The 12,610-nt window shown below is 43.4% G+C and overlaps 1 protein-coding gene across 3 annotated transcripts in view; it reads right to left on the reverse strand.

Annotated features, from left to right (window-relative positions):
* Positions 1-7,745: 7,745 nt before the first annotated feature.
* TSPAN5 (tetraspanin 5) overlaps positions 7,746-12,610 on the reverse strand; it is a 168,502-nt gene continuing 163,637 nt past the window's right edge. For all 3 annotated transcript variants that reach the window (XM_019661664.1, XM_019661665.1, XM_019661666.1), the window contains 2 exons: positions 12,414-12,530; positions 7,746-9,924 (listed from right to left, as the gene is read on the reverse strand). In XM_019661664.1, coding sequence (XP_019517209.1) covers positions 9,859-9,924; positions 12,414-12,530 — 183 coding nt within the window. In that variant the 3' untranslated portion in view covers positions 7,746-9,858. The remainder of the gene's footprint in view (positions 9,925-12,413; positions 12,531-12,610) is intronic.

Consider the following 12,610-nt stretch of genomic DNA (forward strand, 5'->3'; position numbering starts at 1 on the left):
GGGGGCAACGGTGCTTTACCCAACTTAGGGCATCTATTCTCTGGACCTGGAACCTGGACAGTTGAATTTTTTTAAAGCTTCAAAGTGTTCTGACCTGCAGCCAGAGTGGAAAAGTGTTGGCCCGTCAGAACCAAGGGCAATCAAACTTTCCTTCAAGTCCTCAGAAAGAGCCTGGCCTAGCCAACTAAAAGGTCATCATCGCATTTGGACAGGCAGATGGCCATTTACTGCATCAATAACTCAGGATTATTATTCAACTTCCATCCTTTTTGAGGCCACTGAGTTCTGACCCAGAGCCCAATTATCACTTGCCAAGTAAACCACTGCTCTTAGAGTGAGCAGGCTTCCTGAGCTGCTCAACTCCAGTTGAGGTCTATGGTAGACATCTCCCAGAAGGGTCAGAGGCCTTTGTGCTACCCTAAACTCCTGGACTAGTTATTCTGCTTGACACATCCTTTGCAGAAATCATCTGCATATCCTCATGCTTACCCAGTCTTACTGGACACAACCTCAGGCATGACCATCCCCCCACCCATCCCACGGCTCCCTGTGCCCCATCACCCTGATGGAAAGTCCAGACACAGGAGCCTCTTGCTGATGATCTGGGGCTTTGAGCTTTCAGAGAAGGCAAAGGGGGTGGCTGCACCCCTGGGAAGCACAAAGCCTCCCTCTTTAGCTTTCCATGTGTCCATGTGTGCTTACAGCCTTTCTGGGTGATGACTTCTAACTTCCTCTTAGTTTGGGAAAGTTGGTCTCCCCTTCCCCTGCAGGCCACCTGAAAGGTAGCCATCTAGTCCAGCACATATACTCTTCCTACTATTCGAACCTAAACTCATGTGATTCATGAGAATCTCAGTTCAATTTGACAACCCCCCAAGAGTTTTTCTCAGCTTTACTTGATCCTACCTCCTGGCAACATAGCTATTTAAAAAAAAAAAAAAGAGGTGGGTTCAGGAATCCTGGGAAAAACTCAAAATTCATCAGCAAAATACTATCTTTCAAGGCTTAATCCTCACCTATATTTGCCTTCCCAGTTTGATGTTTAAACAGGATTGGGGGCCAGAGGAAGATGGAGAACCCCTGGGAAAGTTAGGCACCTGCTGTACACAGGCTGAACTCATCCAGGGTTGGCTAACAGTTGGCAAGGTCAGTTCATCTTTGAAAAAAACACATCTTACAGGGAAGGAGAGAGAGATCCATTTTACAGAATAAAAGTCCATCCTTTGGGTGAGCATAACTCTCTATCCAGAAACAAAGTTACTTTCATCCTCTTGTGACATGCTTCATCAAAGCAGCAGCCTCACGAACATCTGGGTGCTAGAGACATACAGGTTAATATTAGAGGCCAATTCCATGGGACAAAAAAGTGTGGTGAGTCCTTCAAAAGAGTGTTTTGGGAGCACATCTTGGTGAGTGGAGGGGGGGCAATCCGAGTTCTCACAGGACCTCCCTGAGAAAGTTGGTTTAGGTGATGTCTGAGGCATGAATAGGGTTTGGGGAAGAAAAGAACTTTCATGTTTCTTAGCCCATAGTTTAGGTATTGCTATCTCTGTCTTAGGAGGGAGGGAGAAGATGGGAGAAAGCAACGTGCCTAAGGCCACACGAGCTCCAAGCAGCACTCAGGTCTAATGGGCACAAACACAATCTGTGACTTATTTTCTTTACCACCAATGGGTTTCCTTTTTTCTAAAAGTAACCTGAGGAGCATTTACACTGTGTATAGATTGCATAGTGTTAAAAACATCACAACAGGCCCAAATTGAGTCATTTATGCTAAGCCCCATGCCACCAAACCAAGACTTAATTAGTTTTAGCCTCTCCAAAAAAATGGACTCTTAAACCAGCCAATCAGGAATCTCCTGACTAGCCCTAGTGAGGTCATCTGCCTGATAGACCCCTGCCATCCCCTAAAGGAAAGTGACCTTGCCACAACCAATCCATTCTTTGCCTAGTACAACTTCCTGTCCCGCTCCCTTCTGCCTATAAGCCTTTCATTTTGTACAGCTCCTCAGAGTTCCTTTCTCCCCGCCAGATGGTATGCTGCCTGATTCATGAATCACTGAATAAAGCCAATACGATTTTAAAATTTACTTAGTTGAATTTGATTTTTTAATAACAGTATCCTTCAGACTTAGCAAGTGCCCAGCCTCCTAGAGTCGTCATAGAATCTGAGTCATTAGGCATACGTTCCAATGTCCAGTGTGACTCCAGCACTTTCCACGACAGTTGATAAGGAATCAGCATTTCATATAAGGCTTTCCTCTGCATTTTGGTGGAATCAGGAAACCCTGTCTTATTTTTTGTTTGTTTGTTTTAATACCTCCCTCTTTTCCTCTCTCACCCTAGAAAGTAGAATGTTTGATCTACATGAGCCTCAAAAGCTGTGTGTTGAGAGTCAGCATTAGCAGTTGTCCAAAGAAACAGTCTCATGAAAGCATCAGTAGAAATTAAATTAGGACTTGAAGCCAGAGTCCTGAAATGAACTATAAAAATGTGTGACATGGGCCGGCCAAGTGGCTCAGTTGGTTAAGAGCTCGCTCAAGAGTGCGAGCTCTGAGCAACAGCGGTTCGAGTTCCGGCCCGAGCTGAGCTGCCACTGAGCTGCCAACAGGTGGCAGGATGGCTCAGCTATAAAAATAAAAAAAAAAAAGTGTTTAAAAATGCGTGACACACCCCAGAGAGCCCTTTTCCTATTCCTACTCTCACACTCTAAGCCAGTGATGGGGAGGTGAGTGTAGCTCCCTATAGATTGGCCTTGCCTCTCAATGTTGTGGTCTGCAGATGACACCAGTGTCACCTGGGAGCTTGCTAGAGCTGTGGACTCTCCAGTCCCACTCAAGACCTGTTAAGTCAGACCCAGGTAAATTAAAGTGACTCAGGCAATTCATCTACATTCAAGTTTGGGAGCCCCTGGTGGCACATTAGAATTACCTGGGAGCTTTAAAAAGGGGGTTTGGGGAAGGGCTGCATGTGGGTTTTTTTGTTTTGCCTCATTTTGTTGCTCCTGGGCGAGTCTAATGTGCACCTGTCGCTGAGAACTTCTGCTCTAAAATAAGGGTCTGGCTTCAACCTGAAAAAGAGGAAGGTTGTCATCTCCAACCTCCACCTGCTTCAATGCAATGTCCCTTGCTGCGACATGTTGGTGATCTCCCTGCCAACTCCCAGGTCATAGAAATTTCATGAGAACAGTGAAACTGGATGGAGGAAACAGTTGCATTCCAGAACAAGGAGAAAATATGGTATTTCTGGCTGTCCCGCAGAACGTTAAAGCTATTTGATTTGCAGGTTTGTAACATTACAGTGACTTCTTGGGAGGGCATGAAGTGTTGCAACTGTTACTTTATTTACATCCCACAAAATGCTTTGATAGACAATTCTGGCAAACATTTTGGAATAAATTTTTAAAACATTCCCAGCAAACAGCAGGGTTTCTGTACCCACAGATACTGTCTAGCTTTACCAACAATTCTACTTTGCATCAGTCACCTCTTCATTCCAGAATGAGGTGGCTACTGACATCAGCTCAATTACCAACCCTCGTCATTCAGCAAGTTTTTGAGTGCCTGGCATATACCAGGGACTCAGCTACAATTTCAGGACTTTTTAACCTTGACCTTATTGATCACTGCTTATCGGCGTGTCTCCCCATGCCTGCATCCTGGACATTCTGGGGGCTCCCCATCTAGGCAGCATCACTCACCTTCTTCCTCCTGCCCTGGAGTGTCTTTTTCTGCTCGCTCTTGGGGGCCCAGGTCAAGACACTCTACCTCCTTGAGGCCTTCTTCCATTACCCCTGTGTTCTTCTGTCTTAGCCAGCTCCACCTTGGAAGAAGTCAGTTTAGCTCTTGATGAAGTCTAAATTTTCCACGTGTGTGGGTTTTTTTTCTCTCCTTCAGTTTACATTTCCCCGAAAACGTTTGCAGAATGCTTACAGCCCAGTGCCTGGAACACAGTAAACTTTCAGTAAATGTGACCTGTTATCTCAAGGGACTGATGATGCATTCACTCCTGGTAGCCAGCATACAGCAGGTAAACTAGTGGGCTCATTAGGTCAAGAAGTAACAAAACTAAAGAAAGCACACATCACGGACATATAGCTCCTTTATTTATGACTTGAATCACTCTAACAAGTTGCATTTAAGATTGCTGACTTCCAGTAAATACAGACTGCAGCACCACCCTTTTAATCATAATGTAATAAAACATTCCTTATTTTTAAAATGTCCCACAAAACCTGTCAAGACTGTCTTCAAAAGCTTAAGGCAGATACAGAGAGCACACCCCACGCCATGTGCAGGTGCATTGATTCAAATAATAAGGGACACATACACACTAATCATTCTACCAGAGAAAAGTAGCATATGGACCTCAGAGCAGTGCTACCATTTCCAGCCTGAAAACCAGCAATGGGCAATGAAACTCTGTATCAGTTTCCTAGGGCTGCCATAACAAAGCACCACAAAGTGGGAGGCTTAAACCACAGAAACTTATTGTCTCACAGTTCTGGAGGGTGAAGTCCAAAACCAAGATATTAGCAGGGTCGGTTCCTTCTCGAGGCTCTGAGGGAGAATGGGTTCATGACTCTCCTAGCCTCAGTGGCTTGTTGGCAATCTTTGGCATTCCATGGCTTATAGATGTATCACCTGATCTGGGCTTTCACGTTTACATGACATCCTCCCTGTGTGCATATCTGCATCCAGATTTCCTCTTTTTTAATAGCATTGGTCATACTGGAGTAGGGTGTGGTCATACTGGAGTAGGGTGGGGGTCCCATCTTAACTAATTACATTTGCAATGACCCTATTTCCAAATAAGGTCACGTTCTGAGGTATTGGGGTTAGGACTTCAATATATGAATTTTTAGAAGAAACAATTCAACCCATGGCAAACTTCTAAAACACAGGTTATAGTCTGTGATCCAGACCACCCCACCCTACCAGTCTTCACCACCTTTACAATCCAGGTTGGAAACTGTCACATCAAAGCAAATTCTGGGTGATCCACATGGGCGTTTTTAGAGGAAATACACGGAATGTTCTAGTCGCTGTTTCTGGAGACTTAACTGCCTGGCAGATTGGCAGTTTTAGAGCATCACTACCTCTTCTATAAACTGTGTCTGAGTCTTGGCAGGAGGGCAGGGCCCGATAAAGTCCCAGTGGCAAGATCAGGACGTAGATGGTGGAGGGAGCTAAGCACCCGGCTCCCTATCTCTCCAAAACAAGCAATGTCATTTTCAGGAGCGTGTAAAAGGAATGAAACACCCACCCATATTCAGGACACATCATACAGCTGTATACCCTCAAGTATCTGCCAAGCACAAGTGCCTCTCAACAGATAGTGATGTATTAGCGTTGCTAAGTATTTCAGCTCCAATCAGGTGTCGTCTTACATGATCACCACTAGAGGGCAGGCCTTTAAAAGGTTCCTGTTCAAACCCGTTGCTCTGCCAAAGCAAAAGCTCCAGATTGAAAAGGCCGTCTTTCTCCCACATATAATGCAACTACAGGTTCCATGAAGGGCAACAACGCGGGAAGCAGCACTATGCTGTTTGCACACGACTGTTTTCTGATGATATTAATAAAGTGTAAAGCCCATGAGCCAACCTGCTCTTCCTGCAGGCCTTCTTCAGGTGGGAGTTCCTAGCATAAAGGAATACATCGCGCTGGCCAGGGCAGGTCCTGAGAAGTTGGCTGTAGGTTAATGGAAAACAAAAGTGGACTGACGCAGTCCATCCTCTCACTGGCGTCATGCTTACAAGAGAGCTACTCAGCATGAACGCTCCAAAGGAAGCTGTATTTAATTCCTCACATTTAAGACGTCCTAAAAACTGTAATTTTATAAACTCTACCTTCGTCACAAACTCTTCCAAAAAGAGACAAAAGCGCAAGTAAGTCTAAAGATGGCTGTGTCTCTCTCTACCCACACACCCAGATACATCTGCCTTATCTGCTGTCATGCACATTTTCTATAGACCTTTATCATGCCATTGTGATAAAGTCAAAGATAGTGCATTGCCAGGCCAAACACTGTTTTCCTTCTCATTCCCAGACAAGGCTTCTTACTCCTGAGAGGGCAGAACCTAGAAACAGCCCCACGGCATGGAAACTGCTGGCCATGAAACTCCGTTGGCTAGTGTTTATGGAGAGGTTCCCAGTTCCTCCTCGGAGGTCTAAACAGGATTTCCCTAGAGAAGCAGTTTTCGTGGAATAAATGACAGAGAGCTGGGGAGGGCCAGCCAGGTCACTGGGCTCCGGCTCCTCATTGCTCAGCCCACCGGCTTCCGAGGGCTGCCGTCCAAGCCAGCCAGAAACAGACGCTGAGAGGAGCTCCACAAAACTGCAGAGCTACTCCATTCCTGCCCACACTAATGGGGCATAAATGAGAAAACATTTTGCATAAGAAGAAAAAAAAAAAGCCAAGAGACACTTTTCAGAATCCCCTTGAGAGAAGGAGGACTGGAGTCTGCAGCAGGAAGAAAACCAAAAAACAAGTAGAGGTTTATTCCCTGGTAGAAGAAAGCAAAGTAAAGGCACTTCTTCTTCAAGTGCTTCATGATACAAGATTCTACTTTTCGATTCTTGGTGTTCATTTTTAAAAACAGTATTTGATATGTTTAAATCATGGAGGCAAGGTTTGTGGTAACCGGCCAAACAACAGAGATACAGAGAAATTCAATAATCATCCTACAAGTCTACCTTCTAAACATAGAAGAAACTGCCTGTTTAAGTTCTGAATTTGGGAGACAAAGCATCCTTTTCCTGTTGAGCTGTAATATTTCTCTTTTGTTGGCTTAGAGTTTGCCATGAGCGAGCACAAATTACCTCCCGTGCATAAGATAATCTCTACAGCACAGCTAAGAAAACACAAGCAATATGGATTAGCGAATCTCCCATTACTCCTGATAAACTTCCTTAAAGGCAAAATAACATTTTGGTCTCAAATATCCAGGGGAATGAGGCAAAATGTTTCTCAAACAAGTCTTGGCACAGTGTCAGGGTCTGATTATACTATATGAACCTTAAAATTTTGTTTTCACTTAATCTTTGGAGAAAACCTTTAATAGTTTTTAAGGACAGAAGTCTTCTGCAGTGATAATTCAAAATGAAAGGCCATTTAAGTTGGCATTTCTCTAATGGGTTTTTAACATGCCTGCTCTAAGAGACTACTAAAAATTATTTCCTTAGAAAAAGGTTGTGAATATTATCAAGATTTACCTAGGCCCATGAGTCCTAAATCTCACTGTGCATTAAATTTTCAATAGGAACAGCTTAAAAATACAGGCTGTGGCTCCCCTACTCCGGAATCACTAGGGACAAAGACTGATGATCTGTGTTCTACATGGTCCCCAGCAGACAATGACCCCAGGAACAGATTTCCTACATACCCAGCTCTGCCCTTGTCTCTCATTAATCTGCATCCAGTAGCACAAAGGGACTCTTCCTCCTCAATCACAAAACATTCCTCTCCCTTTCTCCCCCTTACAGAATTGGGCCAGAGCAGTGCTTCTTGAAGTTTACTTCCAAGACACGCAGCGAAAGCATCACGTGGAAACCTGTCAGAAATGCACCTTCTCCAACCCCATTGCAGATCTGCTAAATTAGGATTTCTGGGGCTGGGGCAAACACAGTAATCTGTGTTTCAAAAAGCCACCCAGGGATTCTGATCACGCGAAAGTGTGAGAATCACTGGATTTGAGATTTTTGCAATTTCAAGAGAGAAGCAATGAAGAAAGACATAACTTCATGTAAGGTAGAACCAAGTTTATTAATGACAGCCTTTATTACAACCACTCTCGAGTGTCAAAAATAAAGGGTGATTCATTAAAATTTAAAACTCACTTGGACTTGCCATTTGGCCTTTCACTGGATGGGCCACAGGGTGGGAACCTTGCCTAGTTCTGAATCAACTGGTCAGATGGAGTTCACTGGAAAATGAGGTAATCAACATAAAGGACCAGGGTGCCAGTGGAGAGCTCACGTGTTCTCCACGTTGGCATGACATTCCAGAAGGACAACTGTGATGGGGGCAGAGATGAAGTAAAATAATCTCACAGCCAAATATGGAATGAACACCTTTAAGTACATGGAGACAAAAACACACACATGCAGGGTCATACACACACCCAAACCCTGGAAATCAGATTTTCAAAGACTTTTTGTCCTTTCTCTGAACAGACTGACACATTCATCAGCCACAGCGATGCAACATGAGGGTGAAATGGAAAACCTTGCTAAATTTCCACAAACTATGCTAGCTGGCTGCCCAGTTATGTGATGGCAAATGTGTCATCACCGTGAAATATGCCTGTGGCTTTCCCAGCGTTCCACAGACTAATATTTGCTCCCCCAGGGGAATGACACCCTGGTCGGCTCCAGTTGGATTAAAATCTGGGGGCAAAACTTGTCCCTCCCACCTGGAGTCAGGGGAGGGGTGGGTGGCAGCACCTGGAGATAGTTTCCCACTGGTGTCATAGAACACCTGCCCTATCAAGGTTCTCCCCTCCAGAGTATTTGTGCTTTGTCACCAACCTGATGGTTAGTCTGCACTAAGAGAAAAGGAGCTCTGCCCATGCACACGTTTTTTTAAAATTAAAAGAAACTGAAACCAGGAGAAGGAAAAAAAACCATTAGAAGCTTTCTGATTGTGTCAACAAGTGATTTGGAATTGGGTTTAATTCCATTCAAAGAGAAAGAGGAGGAAGCTGCAGAAGAGGCCATAACGACCCGTACGGTTAAGGGATCATTGAGTCCATGGAAGCATCTGCGATGGCGCAGCGGGCCCCTTCCCGGCCAAGAAGGACTTGCCACACCTCTCAAGGCCATGGACCTATTAAATAAATGCTGACCAAATCACATTTATAAATGTTGTAGGAAAGATGGCAGAAAGAGAAGCTGGTAGATTCAGACTCATAAGTCATGCGGAGAGATTACACACACAAAAATTAACATTCGAGCTTGTGAGAAAACACTAAAATTTAACAGAAACTGTATCATAGCTTTCACTTTGGGGGAAACCTCTCCCCAGAAAAAAAGAAACAAAAATTCCAAAACCCCAGAGTATTCCGGAGTTTCCAAGAATCCAATGCCTAATTTGGTAGACCGGGTGTGGGGTATTTAATTAAATACCTTGTCATTAACCTCATTTTCTCCTTGGATTTCGTTGATAAATAAAGCTTAGGCCTACTTAGAAAAAAAGATCTGTGCTGCTAAAATCCAGCATCGTGAAGCAGTGCACACGGAATACACAACTTCTCTTGTAAGAAGACACTCCAGGTGACCAGACGTGCCCACCCATGTCACTTGTTGAATGCGATCACAAAATCCAAACCCAAAGACAAGCTGTTTTCTTCTTGGGATGAGAACTGTCACAGTTCCTTGAAATGTACAGTGAAGGGACGCCAACCCCCAGCCTTCATAGGTCAGGGGCTGACTTTTGGAAAAGATGCACTTCTTTAGGCCATGGAGCAGAAGGCAGTCCCCTCAAGGTGTGGCGAAGAACAAAGCTGCCTCTCCTAGCCCTCCGATTTCCAAAGTGGAGAGCAAGACTATGCTTTCCACAAATGCAGATACAGCTGGGTCCCCCACCCTTCCTTTGTTGGTTATCCAACCATCCATAAATTCATGGCTACAGTAGAGATTCACGGCGCAACAACTTTCATACTGGTTATTCTTTAAAAACTCTGTCAGTAAGCAGCATTTCCCAGTTTTACCCCCCAAAACAAGTTCTTGGCAGCTCCATTGGGTGGGATCGCAGGATGCCTCTGTGACCGGGGTCCGTGCAGCGTGGATTTGGTTGGGCACGCTGGAGGGTCTGGAAGGCTGGGTCTGTCCAGTGTCTTACAGCAGCTATTACGGGGCTCTACCAGCTAGCCCTGACAGCTTCAATGTCACTAACCAAATTCTGGGCCAGGCATATCCCAAAAATCTGAGAAAGGAAGAAAAAGAGCATCAAACAAGGAAACTCTTAACTTCATCAGGCTTTTTCTTGCCCAATGAACTCCACTTTTCTTACCTTTGATTTTTTTTTAATTGAGATATAATTCATATACTGTAAAATCCATCCTTTTAAGGTGTGTACGTCAGTGGTTTTTAGTATATTCACAAGGATGTGCAACTATCACCAGTATCTGATTCCAAAACATTTCCATCACCCCAAAAATAACTGTACCCATTATCAGTCATTCCCATTCCCCATCCCTCCAGCCCCGGGAACCACTAATCTACTTTCTATCTCTATGGATTTGCCCATTCTGGACATTTCATATAAATGGAATCATATAGTATCTGGCCTTTCGTGTCACTCTGCTTTCACATAGGAAAATGTTTTCAAGGTTCATCCATGTTGTAGCACATACCAGTACTTCAATCCTTTTGATGACCTGAATAATATTCCACTATATGGATAAACAACATTTTGATTATCCATTCATCAGGTGATAGACATCTGCAGTGTTTCCACTTTCTGTCTATTACGAACAGTGCTATTATGAACAACCGTGTACAAGTTTTTGGGTGAACATATGTTTTCAATTCTTTTGGGTACATACCTAGGAGTAGAATTGCTGGGTCATTTGGTAACTGTTTTCACTTTCTGAGGAATTGCCAAATTGTTTTCCAAAGAGGCTGCACCATTTTCATTCCCTTCAGCAATGTATGAAGGTTCCAATTTCTCCACATCCTCAACAACTCGTTATTGTCTTCCTTTTTAATTACAGTTAACCCCTGAGCTACCCGGAGGTTAGAAGTGCTGGCCTCTCATAAAGTAGAAAATCTGCATATAACTACAGTGGGACCTCTGCACACTCAGATTCCCACCCATAGAGTTGAACCTGCAACAACTTGGGTCAGCTGAAATATGCAGGTCAATTTAAATGTGGTCAACTGAAAAAAATCTACATAAAAGTGGACCTGTGTAGTTTCAAACTATGTTGTTCAAGGATCAACTGTACATTCATCCTAGCATACGTGAAGTGGTGTCTCATTGTGGTTTTGATTCTAATTTCCCTAGCAATTACTGATGTTCAGCATCTTCTCATGTGCTGTCTAGCCATTTTCACCTTCACTGGAGACATGCCTATTCAAATTCTTTGCCCAACTTTAAACTGGGTTTGTCTTTTAAACTGTTGAATTTATTCTAGATACTTGATCCTTATCAGGTATAAAAATTTGAAAGTATTTTCTCCCATTTTAGAGATTGTCTTTTCACTTTCTTGATAGTATTTTCAGCATAGTTTTAAATTTTGATGAATTCTAATTTACCTACTCTTTCTTTGGTTACTTGTGCTTTTGCTGTCGGGTCTAAGAAAACACTGCCTAATCTAAGGTCACAAAGATTTACACCTATTCATTCTCCTAAGAGTTTTATAGTTTTAGTTCTTATATTTTGGTCTTTGATCTATTTTGAGTTAATTTTATATATGATGTGAGGTTAAGGGTCCAAATTCATTATTTTGCATATATTCAGTTGGTTCAACACCATTTGTTGAAGACTAGTCTTGGTTCTCTTGTCAAAAAATCTACTGGCCAACCATAGATGTATGGGTTTATTTCTAGACTTCTGATTCTATTCCACTGATCTCTATGTCCAACCTCATGGCAGTATGTACTATCTTGATTACTGAAACTTTGAAGTAAGTCTGGAATTGGGAAGTGTAAATTCTCCAACTCTGCATTTTTTCACATTTGTTTTGCTATTCTGGGTCTCTTGCACTTCCATACGAATTTTAGGATCAGCTTGTCCATTTTTGCAAAAAGGCAGTTGGAATTTTGATAGAGATTGCATTGAATCTGTAGTTCAATTTGAGGAGTACTGCCACCTTCACAATATTGTCTTTCAATCTATAAATATGGGAAGGACTTCTATGTATTTAGGACTTTTAAAATTTCTTTTAAACACTGTGCCCCATGTGTGACCCTCCAAGAAAAGCATTGCATCTCCACAAGATGAAAAAGCCCAGCTCTTGGGGCCACCCAGGAGGAAAAGTGGACGCTCCTTTTCTTCACTAGCACTCTGGCCAGATGGTCCGGAGACATGGCACAGAATGTCTGTGAAAATGCAAAAGGCCTTCACCTTGCCACTTGGACCTATCTCTGACCATTCCTATCTGCCCAGCTATCCCAATGCAGTATTATTGAACACATGGAAATGCTAGAATGCCAGTAGGCAACTACTGACCCAATCAATATCTGTCTTGAAAAAGAAAAAAGGTTTCTTAACATATTTCTGGATAATAGCATCTAAAATCAGAACTTTATTAACATACAAACCAAATAGTTTAGGTTTGTTTCCTCGGCCCCTCCAATGATGTCTTAAAAACTGTGCCATGCGGTGATTAAACTGGCTCCTAGCCTGGCCAGGACTCTCCCAGGGCATTATCATCTCCCTGTGACATCCAGAAAGGGGCCTTGTCTTACCTGTAGCAATGCAATGCCTATGAAAATACCAGCCACGATGGTTAAATTGTCCTGCAACCACTTCTCAAACTGGGGCACACAGCCTTTTGTGTAGATGACAATCTGCTGGTCAACTTCCTTCACAAGGGAAGAGGAGAGCACAGCGTCACCATGCAAGTTCAACAGCTACTCCAACACCCTCTGTGCTAAGCGACAAT

Source organism: Hipposideros armiger, unplaced genomic scaffold, assembly GCF_001890085.2.
Source record: "Hipposideros armiger isolate ML-2016 unplaced genomic scaffold, ASM189008v1 scaffold_357, whole genome shotgun sequence".
Lineage (NCBI taxonomy): Eukaryota > Metazoa > Chordata > Mammalia > Chiroptera > Hipposideridae > Hipposideros > Hipposideros armiger.